General features: G+C 39.8%; 1 protein-coding gene and 1 long non-coding RNA gene across 2 annotated transcripts; one reads left to right on the top strand and one right to left on the bottom strand.

The window, feature by feature from the left end:
• Positions 1–3,868: 3,868 nt before the first annotated feature.
• Positions 3,869–17,825, bottom strand: rundc3aa (RUN domain containing 3Aa). The gene is made up of 11 exons (XM_048207830.1): positions 17,383–17,825; positions 9,417–9,532; positions 9,195–9,328; positions 8,260–8,345; positions 8,074–8,163; positions 7,858–7,938; positions 7,592–7,757; positions 7,240–7,397; positions 7,024–7,143; positions 6,789–6,889; positions 3,869–4,851 (listed from the first exon to the last, which is right to left on the bottom strand). The coding sequence occupies exons 1-11, from the start codon at positions 17,631–17,633 to the stop codon at positions 4,709–4,711; spliced, it is 1,446 nt and encodes a 481-aa protein (XP_048063787.1). The 5' UTR covers positions 17,634–17,825; the 3' UTR covers positions 3,869–4,708.
• LOC125278569 lies at positions 10,479–16,016 on the top strand. The gene is made up of 2 exons (XR_007187180.1): positions 10,479–13,039; positions 14,642–16,016. It is a non-coding gene; the product is annotated as an uncharacterized LOC125278569 (long non-coding RNA).
• Positions 17,826–19,040: the final 1,215 nt, after the last annotated feature.

The raw sequence follows: 19,040 nt of genomic DNA, 5'->3' as shown, positions 1-19,040 counted from the left end.
CTGGCTTATTATTGGCCGGCTCCTGCGTCAGCAACACACGTGTGCCTCGTGCTGCTCACGTGAAGAGGCATCGGCCAATACTGAGATGCCGCTCGGACGTAGAACCTGGAAGCTGCAACGAAAATAGCGTACACTGTAAAAACTGTAAAAACTGACTGTCAGTGTATTATAAAGGTACAAAACAGATATTAGTACTTCATTAGGTTGGTAAATTAACATTATATCAGTTAATGAAATACGTTATTTTACCGTAAATTTAACCGTTTTTTTTTTCCGTTGCTACTGTATTTTTTACATTAAAGTTCTGGCAACCACAACTTCCGTTTTTTTACCGTAAATTTTACTGGTATGTTTTTTACAGTGAAGCAGAGGAGAGACTAAATTGTTGAATAAAATCATAATTTTTTTGGTTTTTGTCAAGCGGCAACCTCCCCGTTTCTCGTGAAGCCAATACGGAAGTGAATTAAACTGCAATTCATCGACTGGCCGCTAGGGACAGGCTGCAGAAGTGAGCAGAATCTCATTGATTATCATGTTAAATTAGCCAAGTTTACAGCAGAAAAAAACATGTTTACAGTCTGGTTCATATTGTGGTTTTGGTCTATACTGCGAATTTTTTTATAGCTCATCTGTTTAAATTATATTAAGCCTTAAAGTTCTGCATAATTAAGGGCGTGGTCACTTGAGTGACAGGTATGCCGCTGCTAACGGCTCTGCTGTCTGTGAGCCGTCATGTTACCTCAGCAGCTCATTTCAGCCGCTGAATTTGGCATCTCAGTTGTATTTGTGCTTTTTTCTGTATTATTTTATACAATATATGGCTTGCTGCATACTCGAGACAGATGTCAGTCTGTGTACGTGTGCTCGCATGCGGAACACACGTTGTTGGATCGTCGTGGCATTGGCTAAAAGTTTTGTTCCTGAGATTTACTACAATGACAATACCAGGAGGATATACAACTCCGACAGCACTGCTTGGATATAACAAACTGCTGCACTATTTTGAAAAATTATACTTTGGATACGTGCTCATTAGTTTGAGAGAACATTTTAGAGATATACATCTGGTACATATATATTTTACCCAAGTGCCACGGATTGGATTCATCTCGCGATCTCTATTTCATTATAAAGGTATGAAATCCCATTTGATTTGTGTTATTTGCACACCCCACACAAATAATTAGCCTATTGGTGTTGGAGCATCTATAACGTTATCGCAAAAAATCGCCGTAGATTGACAGTAATCCTTTAGTACTTTCTAATGATATTGCTATCTTTATTAATATTTTATATAGTATCTAAGATAGATAGCTAGGGCGGGCGTGGTTTCAGCAACAAGTCGCATGGGCTCCAACTTCGTCCCGCCTCTTTGCCCATTTTCAGTTATCCGTGAGTGACGTGCGGTCACGTGCAGCTAAGATGGCCGCGGCCTCATTTACGCGTCAAAACCAGTGCCCAAGGAAGTCGACCGGAAGTTGAAGTCGGCCGAGTGCTGCCATCTTGTAGCAGAACTTCACTTGCGTTAGCATCCCATTGACTCCCATTCATTTTGGCGTCACTTTGACAGTGAATAACTTTACATCTGAGGCGTTTAAAGACTCCATTTGACCATTATTTAATTCCAAAGATACACGACAATGTATAAAGGGCTCCATTACCTTCTATGTTACATTATGGCCCCGTAGAAACAGTTTTTGTAAAAATAAGCTAACGATTGCGTCATAACCACTCGACTCTCTGTCGCACAGTAGAGAAATTACCGTACAGACAGGAGGAGAAGCTCGCAGGCAATCAGGGAGATTATCTTAATTTGGCGTACTGGCGTTACATTTTAAAATACTATACAAAATAATTAATCAGAATAATTACTCCTGCTCACTCACGCCAAAGAACTCCCCGCTCAAGCTCGCCGTCTCTGCAAGATTAACGATGGCAGTTTGCACGCACAGCTACTAGAAGATTTACATCTGTCAGACAGGTTGCGGACGTCATCAAGCTTAGTTTGAGTCTGCGCGTCAGAAACGGAAGTGCTAAAAATCGCTAAAAATGGGCTTCACTTGACTCAATTGAGTTCCAATGGGGTCGCTGTGTCCATTTCTTTTACTGTCTATGGTCAAAACTGCTGTTCAGAACTCTATGGGTGACGTCACGGACACTACGTCCATATTTTTTTTACAGTCTATGGTTTTTGTGCACAAAAAGGATTCATGACATTATCAACTGCAGTCACGTTTACGGAGCCCCAGACATGACCTGTAGGAAAAAACTAGAAGGCTAAATCATGCACATGATTTATAAATCGAGGAAATGAAAGAGTAAATCGTGGGAACGAAATTAGTAAATCGTGCGCACAATTAAATTTTTTTTTGTGCGGGGCTCCGAACATGTTGACTATTTTAACAATGTTTTTACTACTTTTCTGGACATTGAATGTGGTAATTTCGTTGCTTTCAATTGAGGATAAAAAAAAACTCTCGGATTTCATCAAAAATATCTTAATTTGTGTGCGGAAGATGAACGAAGGTCTTACGGGTGTGGAACGACATGAGGATGAGTAATTAATGACAGAAATTTCATTTTTGGGTGAACTAACCCTTTAAGAATATGGGTTTGCTGATGCAAAAAGAATTTTTGATGGGACATTTACCCTCGGTTTCACAGACAAGCCTTAAGCCTAGTCTCAGACTAAAATGCACTTTTGAGCTGTTTTAACTGGAAGCAACTTGCACTGACATATCTTAAAATATGTCAGTGCCACTGTTTTGTGTCAAATGCACATCAGTAATGTATTTTTTTCTAAGGCATATTTATAAAAGCTACTTAAATGTCCTAACTGAACTAAGGCGCCCAGATGACACAACGTGACCCCTAATCATATGGTCATTCAGCAAACTTACTATTGAGAGAATAAAAAAAACTATTATTTTTGTGGATTTGGCCATTCAGGTATTCCATAACAAAACGTCCTCAGCAGCATTGAGCACACAGGAACATTAATATCTTCAATGGAAACTTTAAATAACACATTATCTTCAGAAATATGAATCAGAAACTAGTCACTAAACTAGACTAAATTAGTCAGAGCATGTGTAAGTCTGGGTAAGGCGCAACCATCCCCTGGCCATGATGGACTTGAGACTAGCATGGATTGTTTTTGTTCAAACCACTGACTGGTGCTTCTGATTGCTTTTAGAGAAGAAAGCTGCCCATAACTGCAGGTCTAGGGTCAGTTATCTCTGTAATAATGTTGGCAAAACATATTTGGCAAACGATCCAGTGCAAATCTGTCTTGTGCTTTCGAGAACATCATAGGTTTCTATTTACAATGTTTTTTGCAGCATTGAGCAATGTAGCCAATCAAAATATATCTGTCGATTTCTTGAATGCAATGGCCAATCTGAGGTGTTCAAGACAGCACTGAACAAAAGTGAAAGTTGAGTGACATATTTTTACTGATTATAAAGGTAGCGCTCTTTGCCATGCCAAATCCTGCATACAGTATGCTTGCTTTTCTGTTCAGATTAACAATGGTTTGTGAACGTAGATGCTTTAATAACAAATTATTTATTGGGAGCGTCACTTGAATGTGTCATGTAACATGTAATCTGAAACCATTTCAAGGAAATCTATTTAAATGCGTTTTTAACAGGGAAGCACATCTCCCTAGTCCCTACTGAGTAGATATACCATGCGTTTTTCTTTTTAATCATCTCCTGCTTAGCAAAGCCATTACATGCAATATCCACTAGATGTCGAGTTCTCTCAGAAAGTGCTGATGTTGTTACTGCGCTGTTTACCCTGAGGCATTCTGGGATAAGTATTTGAGATTTATGTGCTTTGAAATATTTATAGAAACAAGTCTGAGTTAAGATAACATAAGAATCATTTATTACAATTCAGAACTGCAGAGCATTGCCACCACCGCATAAAATAGACAATTATATAAACATACAGAAACTGAAAAAACACAAGAAATGAAGAGACACCAATAAGAAAAATATGACAAAATATTTGAAATGCTTGCTGTCATATTATATAACTGTCAAAGGCGCAAGTACAATGAGGCAGCCGAGGCATGTACAGCCTCAATAAAGCGCATTTCACATGCAGATGCAGCTTCTGCCCTCTCCCTCCCTTCATCTCTCTCTCTTTTATTCACACATATCTTTTGTTGTAAGTTGATAAGCTTAGGAAGAAGGTAATATGTCTAAATCAGAGATTTGACTGCGGCTAACAAATGACCAGATGTGCCACTCTATGTTAATGCTAATTTTAGATGAATTTATGTATAATGAATAACTGCCAAGTCTTGAGTTTTGTGTATCAACTGTTTGTGCCTTTGGGGCCGGGAAGCTGCTGTGCCTTGGGCTCTAATATCTGGATGTTACAGACACTCAAACATGCTGATAAAGACTGTACTGAAGGGTGGAAGACAAGAGTGAATAATAAATTGGTGAGTAAAAGTAGGAAAGTAAGAGAGCTGGGTTCGTCAATTCATGGAATTTTAAGATTGGATCTTACACTTCACAAATACCAAATTCAGATTAAACACCTTCACCCATAAAACACAATCAATCCACATTGTCATTATGTTTTGTTTCAGATCATTGGGAACTTTGGAGGATGTTAATAGGACAATTGTGATTTCTCTTGAGGGAAAGTACAGTTGAGACAGAGAGTGTCGTTGATTGGACTTTGGCGCCCCCTAGCTGGGAGACAGAGCAGGACTTGGCTCTGTGCTGATGTTGACCAAATACTCACTGGATTTCAGACTTGCCAGAGACTTACAGCTGGGTAGAGAAGCCAAAGAACCACATAGACCGAGCATAGAGGGAGTGTTGTCTTTAGCTGAAGAGAAGAGAAGAGAAGAGAAGAGAAGAGAAGAGAAGAGAAGAGAAGAGAAGAGAAGAGAAGAGAAGAGAAGAGAAGAGAAGAGAAGAGAAGAGAAGAGAAGAGAAGAGAAGAGAAGAGAAGAGAAGAGAAGAGAACAACATTACAAAAAAACAACAAACATCAGTACTCAGACATGATTGCATGATTGTGTTAAAGGGTTAGTTCACCCAAAAATGAAAATTCTGTCATTAATTACTCACCCTCATGTCGTTTCACACCCTTAAGACTTTCTTTCATCTTCGGAACACAAATTAAGATATTTTTGATAAAATCCAATGGCTCAGTGAGGCCTCCATTGACAGCAAGATAATTAACTCTTTCAATGCCCAGAAAGGTACTAAAGACACATTTAAAACAGCTCATGTGACTACAGTGGTTCAACCTTAATGTTATGAAGCGACGAGAATACTTTTGTGCACCAAAAAAAACAAAATAACGACTTTATTCAACAATATCTAGTGATGAGCGATTTCAAAACTTTGAATCTTTTGTTTCGAATCAGTGGTTGGGAGCGTGTTTTAAACTGCCAAAGTCACATGATTTCAGTAAACAAGGCTTCATTACGTCAGAAGTGTTTCGAAATTTCAATGGTTCATGTGACTTTGGCAGTTTGATACGCGCTCCGAACCACTGATTCGAAACAAAAGATTCGTAAAGCTTTGAAACTTTTCGAAGCTTTTTTGGCGCACAAAAAGTATAACATTAAAGGTGCCTAAGAATGCTTATTCACAAGATGTAATATAAGTCTAAGGTGTCCCCTGAATGTGTCTGTGAAGTTTCAGCTCAAAATACCCCATAGATTTTTTTTAATTATTTTTTTTTAACTGCCTATTTTGGGGCATTATTAACTAATTTGCGTACTCCCTGCCACACGAGCTCTCGATTATATTACAGCACATTTACAAAGTTCTCACAGCTAATATAACCCTCAAATGGATCTTTACAAGATGTTCGTCATGCATACTGTATGCATGCTTCGAATTAGGTGAGTAAAGTATTTATTTTGATGTTTATATTTGATTCTGTTTGAGTTTGAGGCTGTGCTCCGTGGCTAACGGCTAATGCTACACTGTTGGAGAGATTTATAAAGAATGAAGTTGTGTTTATGAATTATACAGATTGCAAGTGTTTAAAAATGAAAATAGCGACGGCTCTTGTCTCTGTGAATACAGTAAGAAACGATGGTAACTTTAACCTCATTTAACAGTACATTAGCAACATGCTAGCGAAACATTTAGAAAGACAATTTACAAATATCACTAAAAATATCATGTTATCATGGATCATGTCAGTTATTATTGCTCCATCTGCCATTTTCGCTATTGTTCTTGCTTACCTAGTCTGTTGATTTACCTGTGCAGATCCAGACGTTACTGGCTGCCCTTGTCTAATGCCTTTCATAATGTTGGGAACATGGGCTGGCATATGCAAATATTGGGGCATACACCCCGACTGTTACGTAACAGTCTGTGTTATGTTGAGATCCGCGTGTTTTCCGGAAGTCTTTTAAACAAATGAGATTTACATAAGAAAGAGAAAGCAATGGAGTTTGAAACTCAATGTATGTCTTTTCCATGTACTGAACTCTTGTTATTCAACTATGCCAAGATAAATTCAATTTTTGAATCTAGGGCACCTTTAAGGTTGAACCACTGTAGTCACATGAACTGTTTTCAATATGTCTTTAGTAGCTTTCTGGGCATCTGAAAGTGTTAATTATCTTGCTGTCAATAGAGGCCTCACTGAGCCATCGGATTTTATCAAAAATATTTTAATTTGTGTTCAGAAGATGAACGAAGGTCTTACAGGTGTGGAACAACATGAGGGTGAGTAATTAATGACAGAATTTTCATTTTTGGGTGAACTAACACTTTAATCTGTTTGGTTTTTACCTGCTGACCAGGCGTTGTCTCCATTCTGATTGCCGTCTTCCTTCTGAGAGTCAGAGTTCAAACTCACATCAGCCGAGAGGTCCAAACTGTGAAAACTTCTCCTAAACCCAAACACATAAATGCATGACTAGATTGACTAGACTGAGTGGTGCTTTCCTGACTTCCAGAATATTGCTATGCAGTTGCTAAGGTGTTCTGAGTGGTGAGGGTCTTCAAATTTTGACTTGATGCTTACCGACGGAACAGCTTTACGTTTCCTTGGTTGTTGGCGGCTTGTGCAGTTGTCCATTGGTTAACGAGTGGTATAGATAAGCCTTTTACTAAATGAGAGGACTCACAAGGAATGATGCCAGTGCTGCAAAACATAACAGAATAAAGCTAATAAAGCTAAAAAGACTTCTTGAAAATTCAGATTGTGTGTGTGTGTGTGTGTGTGTGTGTGCGTGCGTACAGTTGTGCTTGTAGCTCCAGTATAATGGCCTCCAGTTCTTTCTTCTCTTGTTGACTCTGGACCTGTAGTTCCTCTAGCTTAGCATCTAGCCTCTTGTTCTCAGTTTCTACATTTTTCAGCTGGGACTCCCTCAAGCGCACCAATTCCTCTAAATAACCCTAAAATTACATGGATTCATGGATTAGGATATGAACGCACTATTTCTGTTAACACAAACGAAACCTTATTGTAAAGTGTTACCATTTTTTTGGAACATGGCAGCTGGTTTCTCACTAGTTGCTACAGCTACAAACCCAAGTTGAACTAGGTCAACCAAATCATCCAGTGCCTTGAACTCAAAAGCTTCCAGTACCTTTTGGGCATAGATAATCTTGAATTTTTGCTCCATCTTTCGGCACTTGTTGCTCCAGGTCTCTTCGTCCGTGACCAGAGGAATATAAGGATGCTCAGCTACACTCTCATCACTGGCACTGCTGTCCACACTGCGGCGGTCCTCTTCATCACTCAAGTAGTCATAGCTGCAGGGTCACAACAACAGCAGTAATGATATTTTAAAGGGTACTATAAGGTTTAGGCTTTGTGTTTGGTCAGCAAATTAAATTTATTAAAACCTCCTACCTCTGGGTAAACTTAAGGTAAGGTGTGTAGTCAATCACTGCGGGTGTCTTTCCATCCAAAACCTCTCCTTTCAGGCAGAAACTAATGGTAGCAAAAAAAGACAGACAGTCAGTATGGTATCACTATTCTATTTAGTTCTGCTGGTGGCAAAGAAATTTCACATTTCAGAAAAAACACAAAAAATTTGAGTTTGTCATAAATTAGTTGTTTTTTTACCTAAAGTCGATGGCACTGAGTCCAATTAGCATACCCGTCAGAACAGTAGCCTCCTCCCTTAGCATAATGGCACCATCATCATAAAATCGCCTGCAGTGCAAATATACATTTACAAATGCATTAAATTACTTCGAAATGATAAAGACAGCTGTAAAACTCATTGTATAGACAGTGCAGAGTTGTGACCTGGTAGTCCGAGTGTCTCTTAATGCAGTGGCTACATATTCAGACAAACGCTTCTCCATCAAAGCTACACGAATCCAGGCTCGCCCCTGTATGACAATGAGAAAATGAACAGTTAGTTTGCAAGTGAAGCTGGATGACCTAGGCTACGTTCACATGACAGTATTTTGGATTGACATCCGCATTGACTTATAGGTCTGAGTCTCGAAATGTCCTGTTCAAACAGCAACTTAAAGTAGCGTCTCGAATACTGTATGAACGTACAATGGGAGTCAAGCTCGTATTCGTACTCTCTTACCAGTGACCAGAGTAATATCAAAGATGTCGACGTCCATAAAACTGAAAAGTCGCAAGTTCATCTGTCAAACCTACATTAACCGACAGCTACTTTTTTGGGTAGAGAGCAGAGCATTTGAGTTGGGTGTTGAACACAAAACATACGGGAACAGCTCCGGTGGAGAACAGTGACTCGATCTAAAACCTTCAGATGACACACAGCTTATATCTCCATTGCTGTATGTTACCAAAAGCGAAATCACACATGAAAACCCGCAACACATGGTAGCTGCTGTCTCATGCTGTCTGACGCAACAGACAACTCGTAGTCCAGTCCAGTTTTGTTCACACAGAGCGGGTTCTCCGAAAATGCGGTTTTGAGTCCTGAAAATGTACAAGTGTGAATTTGGTTATAGAATACAGTAATCACTCCCTAAAATAACTGAACTGTGTGAACGTAACCATATCAAGGACACAAATACAGGACTGACAACCGTATTCTGCTGCTGTGTGAACGTGGCCCTAGTTAAGATGCTTAATTGTGACACTAGTAAATCAGCATCCCATTATAAGGACCAGCATCCAAAACAACATATGATGTGCTAATCTTCTCACAAGGTAAAGATAGAGTGCTTGAAGCTGAAAGGTTGAAAGTGTCTTGCCTTCGCACGTGATGTGCTAATGTTCTCGATGCTTTCAATGCTACTGATACAGTTGTTGTGGACTTTACTACAGGCCAGACGGATATAGTCCCAGAAACTCCTCTGGCCATCTGAACTGAACCAACCACCTGGACCTGATTAAAAAAAAAAATCATAATAATCACCAAAGATCATTCACGAGTACCACCACACATTGACAGAAAAAGTTGTGTAAATGTATACCTTTGAAACGGTGACTGAGGATGTGCTCCAAAATTGCCGCGAAGTTGATGAACTCCTCCGATGAGTCGTCAATAGGCTCGGCAGTGTACTTTTCCAACAACGTCTTCACAGAAAACCTGAGAGAGAAAGAAAGATTAACACTGAGATGAATACAGTAAAAACTAAAGTTACGCTAGTTATGCTACATAACAGATCTGATTTGGAAACTCCAAATTCATCAAAAACTCAAAACCACAGTGATGAAACACCATGCTTCGCTAACAGTATGATCAGCATCTCACAGACACAAAAACTAGCATTGGTGCAGGCCCCACTCAATGCTGCCATTCTGACTGATGTAAAGACGGGCGTTTTCGGGAGCGGTGCCACAGCGGACTGCTGAGGTCAATCCCAATTGTCCTGTGTGCTAGACAATGCCCTTTTGAAGCCATGTTCACGTTATCACTCCTGCCATCACAATCAGAGTCCTTGTGCCCCGGCCAACAGCGTTATGCTATTTGTCGGCGTGGCGACTTTTGTCCTTTCGCCTGGGTTCCATTCAAACCTCTTCTTTTTTTTTTAAAGGAACACTATAGTGAGCGAATCTCCCTCGTATCCTAACACACTCTCACTTTCTCCACCCACCCACTAGCTGAATTGGTGGTGTGATCTATTTAGGGCTGTCCCGATACTGTGTACAGTTTTCTCCCAGCACAGTCAAACCTGCAAGGCGCTGGTATGCTAAGACTCTAGCCCACTCAACGGGGAGAGGAAACAAAGAGAGAACTGAGAGTTCGAAGACCTGACGACCTACATGCCTTCATGGGGAACACCAGTTTTACGGAAGGGAAGACTGCCCTGTCTGTGGGCGGCTCTTCAATAGCCCGGGGCAAGACTTCCATCACCATGGGCAAGTCCTCGATCACCCGTGGGGTCACCACTACCTCTATGGGAGACTCTACCATAACCAGAGGCAAGACCACCATATCCCTGGGCACAGCCAGCTTCAGCCGAGGCAAAACTACAACCTCCTTCCGCAAGGCCCTCATGCCCAAGCGCCGGACCAAGTAGATGGAAAGGAGATCCGCAAACGCTGAAACAAAAATCAAGATTTCGACAGCCAGAAAGAGCATTGAGAAGGACGAGACAACAGATATACAGCAAGAGGACGACTCAAAAGCCTCAAAAGGAAAGGCTTTTCTTTTATTGAGAAAGACCTGCTTTACAAAAGGGAAAATCAAACTGATGAAAAGCAAGAAGGCCATGTCATGGGGGAAGACCGTTCTTTCAAGGAGCAAGACCAAAATGAGGAAGGGAGAGACTGCGTTTGTGGTGGGTACAACTACAATCACTCATGGAGAGACTACTAGTTCTTTGAGCAAGGCCACTTTAAGTCAAGGGGAGAAGTCTGTCACTGTAGTTAAGACTTCCCTCAAAAGAGGGAAGGAAAAGCAATGGAATCTCTACTGGGATTTTCATCTGTGACTTAAAGACACAAATATAACTGCAAACAGAATATGTACAGTATATGTATATGTTACCACAAAGACTGACTTTGAAGTAGAGCGTTCAAGCAGGTTGGATGTCTTGTGAGATGCAAGTGTTGGCCAGCTTGCTCTAGAATTGCACACAAATGCATTCTGGAGGCAAAGTGAAGTGCAAGTGTACCTTAATTAGCTTGGAACTGAGCATGACGTCTTTGTCCCTGAAAGAGAATACATATGATTTTAAGAAAGATTTGTCTGAGAACATTTTCAGAGATCAGGCGCCAATCTGGTTTCCACGAAGAGAACATGCATGCATGTGTGAGGGTGTGCACTTCCACAACTGGAATGGCTTTTATTGTTGTTCACATGCAGAAGGGTCTAAGTTGGATAATGATCGAGAATCCAGATCTGAGATTCTGTTTTGCAAGTGGAATTGTATCAGTTAATTGGTACTAACATAACAAGTCATAGAAAAACGTTTTAACTTCAACCACAGCCTTACAAAATAAAAATGTGCATTGTTAATTCTTTAACTTCTTAATCTTACATTAATGTAGCATAAATCGACCAGTATAATAATGAATTAAATCAGAATTGTCAATAAATAGACCTTTAAAATGGTAAACAAAATTATGTGTCTGTCTTTAAAATATTTCAGAGGGCTTATTTTAATTTACATTAAGCTAAGCACACACTGTTGCTTGTCAATGTGATCACAATCATATCTTAGGTAAAGCCACAGAACACTGTGCTGTTTCTTTTGTCAGACTGTACAACTGTATTCAAGACTTTGGTACCACTCGTCCCGTTGACAGCAAGTAGTAAATTTTTTACACCTCCAGAACGTCGTTGGTGGCTAAGATTTAAAAGCAAGAGGCCAAAAACAAATACACTGTGAACCTGGCTTTACCTTTTAACTTGCACAATTAGCAAGCATCTCAAAAATTGGCTATATATGAAACAATCCTTCGGTTATAACTAATTTGACTACACATTTTGGGGGTCTGAAATAACAAACTCATTAAAGTAGACCACACCCTTGAGTCTCAGCAATCTGTCGTGGGCTCAGTCAACACAACACCTTTTTCAGAAGCCGTGTACAGTATAAGACTTTGGATAGCGGTTCTAGGGAGGCACAATGCCACGGAACTGAGTGATGTCACCACTGATTGTGTCGCTCAACAATGTGTTCTTCAGTGCCTCGCTTTAGCGACGGTACAATGTGGTCTACTGTCCGCTCTGCCCCCGTATAGAACTAAGGCCTCCTACGGCAGCCTCTGTCCATTCACGGCACACAGGGGAGGTATGTGGCCTTGCGAAGCCCACGTTATGCTGCTCAACAAGTGCTTTATGCTGCTGCATGGGGGTTGCTCTCACCACGCTTAGCATTCTTGTCCCATCCCGACACTAGCTGTTTGGACTGTCACACCCAGCCAGGCACTGTCTGTGTGTGTTGGGATGCGTTGCTGCCAGGGTACGCGATGAGCCATCGTAGCCTCATCCTGTAGAGCCAGGAGAGCACAAGATTCCCAAGGGAGAGTAGAGAAAATTTAACCTTGAACTTGCTCCAGGTCAGATTGTCTAGGCTGGCTGCTGGAGGGGACCTCCTGGAGCTTCTCCACCACCACCTTCGGTTCCACCATGGGTAACACCAGTATCACAGAGGGCAAGACAGCCCTCAACCTGGGGAGCACATCAATCAAGAGAGACAAGACCAAGATCATGATGGGAAACTCTTCTATCTCCCGCGGGAAGAGCACAACATCCCTGGGCTCCTCCACCATCACCAGTGGCAAGACAAAGATCTCCATGGGTGGCGCCTCTTTCAGCCGAGGCACCAAGACTACGTCCTTCCGAAAAGCTTTTATGCCCAAGAGGAAGACTCTTTAATGGCAAGTAAGGCCAAATCTTTGGGGAGGGTGCAGGGTGCTAGGAGTGGTATGGGGGGGACAGTTTCACCAAGCTGGGAACAAAGAAAACATAAGCAAATATCACCAACAGCTGAGGAAACATCATCATCACAGCGTACCTTCTGTGGAGATAATTTATTGCATCTTGCTAAATTTTTTGCCATTCAAAAAAAAAAAAAAAAAAAATCCCTTTTGGACCAAGTCTATTTTTTTGTTTTCATTTCTCTGGAATACATCCCAGATACAGGTTAGTAACTAATGAATCCAGCTCCAAAGGATGATGGTATTTGTATCAGTAATAGAGCTACTTATTCGACACATAGTAATTTCTTAAATGGCGATATTTAACACTTCTCATTATGTTATACTGATATTCCAAGGTTCTACAAGGATTGCTGATCTTGCCAGCTTGGATTTCAGTTTATTCACCTGTAGTTGTTTGATCGTGGCTTTTTCAGTGCTTCATCATTTGACCAGAGCAAAAATTTGTCCCTCTGCAATGACAACACAGTTAAGATTTCAATGCCTTAAACATTATAAAACATTCTTAAGTCTCATTCTGGCTCTTTGGCTGACCCAAGACGTATATTCCACAAGGACAGGGCAATCCCACACTCCAAGAACAATGCCAATCATTGCAGGAGGACAACTCCCAACACCAGCCAACCAAATAATTTGATTGCACACTATGCCTGGTCACATATGAAGATGTGCAAGTCTCTGAAGGTCGTCAGGGTGAGGGCTGAAATGCTAATGGAGGAATGTGGCAGCAAGACAGTCTTGGTACGATTTGACACTGAAAAACAAACGTGCAGCCACTTAACAAATGCCTTTTGTGTTCTTGGTCTTGCCCACTTTGGTAAAAGGCCAAAAAACAGACCCTTCTATGAAATATTACTTCATAGCACTCGCTCTTAAGAGTTTTGGTAGTTTTTTCAAGGCACATTTGACAACACACTCTCTGAATTACCTCTAATTCTCTCAGGGTTCTGGATTGTTCTCAGCTTTTGATTATAAGTCTAGATTTTCTTTTTACTTGTTGTTTCTTGTTATGCCTTGGTCCCTCTCTCCTATACCCTTTCTATCAATCATCCCTATTTCCATGTTCTGGCCCTCCTCTCCCAAGCTTGACCAGCCATTCTTTTGCTACATCTCCCTCCCACTCTCAATTTTCAACTTTTTAATATACCCTCCCCTCCCCCTTCTTGTAGGCAGTACCAGCATTGTCTGCTAATTCTGGATTTGCTTCCCCCACATTCCACCCAACAGTTCCATGACAAATAGAGCTTTATTTTTTAAGTTTAAAACTTACAGATAACAAAACAAATTGCTAACTAGAACTGGAAGATAGGATAGTGGGAGAATATAAATGGGTTAGGTATGTGTTAACTGAGAGCTAAGTAAGTGATAATGATTGTGTATTTGTGCATTCAGCCCGACTGCTCTGATTTAGAAGTTAAAGTTGATCATAGAAGAACCTGTCAGAAGTCGCTGAGCTGGTGCCAAGACATGTTTGGTAACAAATGTGATTTTGAAATGTTCCTAAGAAATCAGATGGTCAGAGAACTACATTTCAAGGATGAAGACTGCGCTAAATCTCTGCATAACATTGATCTCCAAAACTTTAAAAGAAAATTTATAAAACTCATTGTAGGTAGAATATTAACACTATCAACAACCTCCTAAGCATTCTCAAGAGAACTATGTCCCATACGTTCTAAGTGCCATTAAACTTCATCAACAGTGACTTCCTGTATATCATTTCAGATGAAAAGCCATACACAAAACTAAAGCTGTTGATTGTACTGATGCAAAGACTGACACTGAATTCAAATGCTCATCCTTGCAGAGTTCTTGAATCATCGGAGTCCACACCTTTACATTACTAGCTTCAGCTGTCTGGAAAACCTTTTCAAGAAGAAAAGCAAAACGGGCCATTCCATTTTATTGGAAAATCAAGACTTGGAGACATCAACAAGAGCCATTCTTTAACCGCTGGAACTCTTACCTTTTGACTTTGACCTGGGAGGCAGTCACCATGCCCTATTTTACACTTCATAAACCCTCGTTACTGCCATACACTGTTACAAATCTGAGCTATTGTCTTGTATATGACAACATTTGGAAGGTACTTCTATCCAAAACATCTACAATGCATTCAATGTATTTCATTAGTAAAAACCAACCAAACAAACATGTAAACGTATAATGAGTGCCCTTATAGTGAAACCTTTATTTAGCCCCTCTTAAACTGACATTTGTTTAGTCTGAGTGTAAAAACTGAAAAAGTAGAAAACTGAAACTGTGTAAACTGTGTGACTGTCTATAGTTATGTCAGTGATCAAGACTGTATATGTGTAACCATTGTAAAAGAGGCAGCAGAAATGCAACATCGCTAATGCTTTTGATCTTAGCGCAGAAGGAACTCAGCTTTGAGATAAGTGGGTGCGTTATGGGGAGTGAAACTAATCATGTGTCTGTTGGTCAAAAACTCTTCTCCACAACGTCAAAAGCTCTCAGTTTCAGCAAAGATGCTTCAGATGATAAATATATTGGTTAGATTTGCAGCTTAACTCATCTCCCATGAAGAACGGCCAAAATCAAACATTTCCCCGACCACTGAGAACTGCAACCTGGTATAAAGCTATAAACGAAGCAACAGCTTAAATAAATGAGCATTGCTTTGTGGACTGAGAGACATGACAATGGGGGTGAGGGTTTGATGATTGATTGAGAGTGAAGGAAATGAAATGTCTCCTGATCTCAATGTATCAGAGAAATACAACAAGGGAGGTTTTAGCTATTCTGAGCTACGTGTCCCTAAGTAATCTGAGCTAATCACGATCCAATTTAATTAAGCACTGTTTGAGATTTCTTTGCTAGCAGCCATTAATTAAGATTCAAAAAAATCTTTTTTTTCTTGTCTTCGTCCTGTGTATCTTGTTGTTAAATGTTACAAACAACACTGGCGTGGCTTAACAAGGGATGTGGGTAGCAGAGAAAGGCCTCTGCCCTTTTCAACAAAAGCGTCTTTGTGTTTATAATAATCTGTGAGGTCTGAAGTCCATTTTTGTAATTCTTTCTTGTTCATTTTTCCACCATGCATTAGCATAGCATGTGTTTCATGTGTTTAACAGTTCCTACATTATGATGGTAGAACCTTGGAAAGTTTGGTTCTAACCACAGTGCTGTATGCTTAATAAATATGTGCTGACATTAATGAAGATCTTTATTCTTGTAGATCAATTTTAGGATTAGGATTACAACCCATATTCCTATTGTCAGCAGGCAAAGAGATGGGGGTGATGATGTCACAACAGCTTGCCACATCACAATCATCTCTTTGACTGCATTTCCATTATGACAACACAATGGTGCTGCTGTCCCAACAGGAGTGACAGTGTTCTGTGTCCATTCAGCAACTGTACATGGCCTATGCCTGGGGCGCCCCTAAAAATGAATTATTCAACATTCACTTAACGTCCAAGCGCCCGGTAATGTGCAGTTCTGGTGCAGTCCCACACAGCCCTGCCGAACAGAATGCAGTGATGGAATTCTATGTGCCTCATAAGCTTCGGCCATGACTCACCAACGCACGTTGCACAGTGTCCTGGGACAAAATGTGCACATAGTATTGCAAGCACACAACACAGGGCTGAGACTCGCTAATCTATGGATGCAATGACTGTGCAATAAAATCGAGATCCTTATGATGTGAATCTCCTGATAAGACATAAAAAACAGAATAACTTTCGATATCTGATTTGATAAAGCATCTGTAAATGGCTACTAATAAGATTCAGACAACAATATATTGATTTCGTAAACTGACTTATTCACTGGCATGATGAATGAATGATGCAATGGAAAACAAAGTTTGCATTAAATTCGTTCCAGAGAGGAGGAAAATGTATGTATACACTGAAAAGTGTAATTCAATGTGAGTTGCATTTGAATTATTCAGTATTCATATACAGTAAATGTAAGAGGAATCAATTTAATATCTATTTGGCTACATTAGCACATTACATTAGCAGAAATTGGCTTCAGATAAAGAGATTAAGTTATTCAATTTTTGATTATAGACTATGAATAACATTATATGCACCAATTGTTCACAAAAAGACCAGGAACATGCATTAAGAAATTCAATTTTGACTTTGAGAGTATCATTTATTGCTATTTATTTTTGCAGCCCTTATTTGAGAAAACCCATCAACAATACAGCCAAATATATCTTTTTGAGCAAACTCATACTTTACTGAAAGGCTTTGTAAGGGTGAAGGTCATAGTGTGGTTTAGCATGTCGTGTCCACGGCATGAAAATGGTCGGATGGATGCAATGACGTCAGGGATGCTGGTATGAAATAAGGGACCGACGTCCTTAAGGGCCTCGCCTTCAATATTAAGCGTTTACGCATTCATCTAAAACAGAAAATACGCAATATCCTATGACGTATGTCCTAGTTAATGAAATATATAATAATAAAAAATTAAAATCTAAATACTAGATAAGGAGAGATTGTCTAAAAGAAAACACGATTGGTGTCGTGAAAAGCGGTTCGGTGTGTCATGCAGTAAACTAGCTACCTGCAGACGGTGATGAGATTCTTGCGCTCCACACCGGCATTTCTAGAAGACGATTTTTTCGACGTTAGACCCATAGCCATTGCGGTCTGGAGACAGCCTGACTTCATGAATCTGCGGAGGCTGCATCGAGCCTCTAGTTTCCCGGTGCGGCTCAAACCCCTCCCTCCTTCCGCCGGACTGCTGCTGCTGCTGCTGCTGTATGGAGGTATGCCCACTCCAGCTGAGGAGAGCGGGGTACAAAGATAAAACATCTAAAAGCTTGCACTTCTAAACATGTATGTTTTGCCTAAAAGGTGGGAAAATATTGGAAATACTGAAAATATATGAATGTTAGCTAATAGAGAAATCTGTGATAAATTATTGTGCCTGGCTCTCATGAAACCCTCTGACTCTCTGTCAGTGGGTCAGGAATATCTGAACGTATTATATATAGCCTGTATACAGTCAAACCAAAAATGATTCAGACACTAGATATCATTTTTTATATTTTATTACTAGTGGGTGCAGGACACTATAGTTCATTTATGTAAGTGAGGATAGCTAAATAAAATAAACTGTGACTTATTATACCCAAACATTCTTCATACAGTGGACTACCAGTAAAATTGATAAAAAATTGGGACCAAAAATTATTCAGACACTTTGACCTGACCATGTTTTGCTTAAGTGTTATCTGTCATAATTAAGATGATTTTTTTTGTTTTAACCCTTAGATCTTGTCATTTTTTATTACCATTTTTTTAACTATAGTTGATAAACTGTAATAATGAATGAAATGTTCAAGGTGTCTGAATAAATTTTGGTTTGACTGTAGGCTATATAATTTTCAAACTTTTAATTACTGAAAAAATTAAAAGCAGTGCTTTACAAAATCACATGGTCATTAGATGATTCAGCTACTAGGATAAATCAGCTGCTTTTACACTGTGTTAAATGGCCACCAGGGGGCGCCATTCACCGTATTTTTCAGACCTTCTCCAGCAGAAGCTCCTATACCTGTAGCTCCCTCACGACAGAAGAGTTTCTGAACCAGAGTGATTTAAAATCAAACATAAATCTAAATACAATTAGTATAATAGCCTCCATTAAGATATAAAAAGCCTCTTTGGCATTTTACTTACTAGAAATATATGGAATTGGTCATTCTTGTGGGCTGATATGAACACATATTAAACTTAATTTAGGGATGATAGGGTTATATTTAAATTATGGTTAAATACATTAATAAAACACAAATATAATTATTTCTATGATTTTTCTTTTTTAAAAGTCTCTTTTACAAAATTACTAACAAAACATAAAAAGTAAACTTGGGGTACGTTTACACGACAATGGTAAAGGAAAAACGTTTCCGTTTTAAGCATGAGTTTTCCGTGTACAGATGACACCATTGTTAAAACGATCCCCATTCATACGAATCCGTGAAAATGGCTAAAAATGCTGTATTCTGCTTTCAGTCCATTAGATGGCAATGAAACACTATAGACTGAACATGTAATACGCATGTGCATGGCGTCATTGTTTTCATAGATTCGTGTTTTTGTTGTTTACACAGAGACATTTTCAAAAACTTGCACTTTGAAATGCGTTTTCAGGTCACCAAAATGCTGTTGTCGCGGAAATGAATGGCCAAACGGCATAAAAAGTTTTCAGTTTTT

This window comes from Megalobrama amblycephala, linkage group LG1, assembly GCF_018812025.1.
Source record: "Megalobrama amblycephala isolate DHTTF-2021 linkage group LG1, ASM1881202v1, whole genome shotgun sequence".
NCBI classification, from domain to species: domain Eukaryota; kingdom Metazoa; phylum Chordata; class Actinopteri; order Cypriniformes; family Xenocyprididae; genus Megalobrama; species Megalobrama amblycephala.
This window is presented reverse-complemented; position numbering and strand designations above follow the sequence as displayed.

What these genes read in the sequence shown, in the direction of transcription:
- rundc3aa (XM_048207830.1), bottom strand. Translation starts at nt 17,633, where the DNA reads ATGTTTTATCTTTGTACCCCGCTCTCCTCAGCTGGAGTGGGCATACCT. An exon ending in CCTCAGTCACCGTTTCAAAG is followed by an intron (nt 9,329 to 9,416) that starts GTATACATTTAC and finishes TTTTTTAATCAG; the next exon opens with GTCCAGGTGGTTGGTTCAGT. An exon ending in AGACAACGCCTGGTCAGCAG is followed by an intron (nt 4,852 to 6,788) that starts GTAAAAACCAAA and finishes TCTTCTCTTCAG; the next exon opens with CTAAAGACAACACTCCCTCT.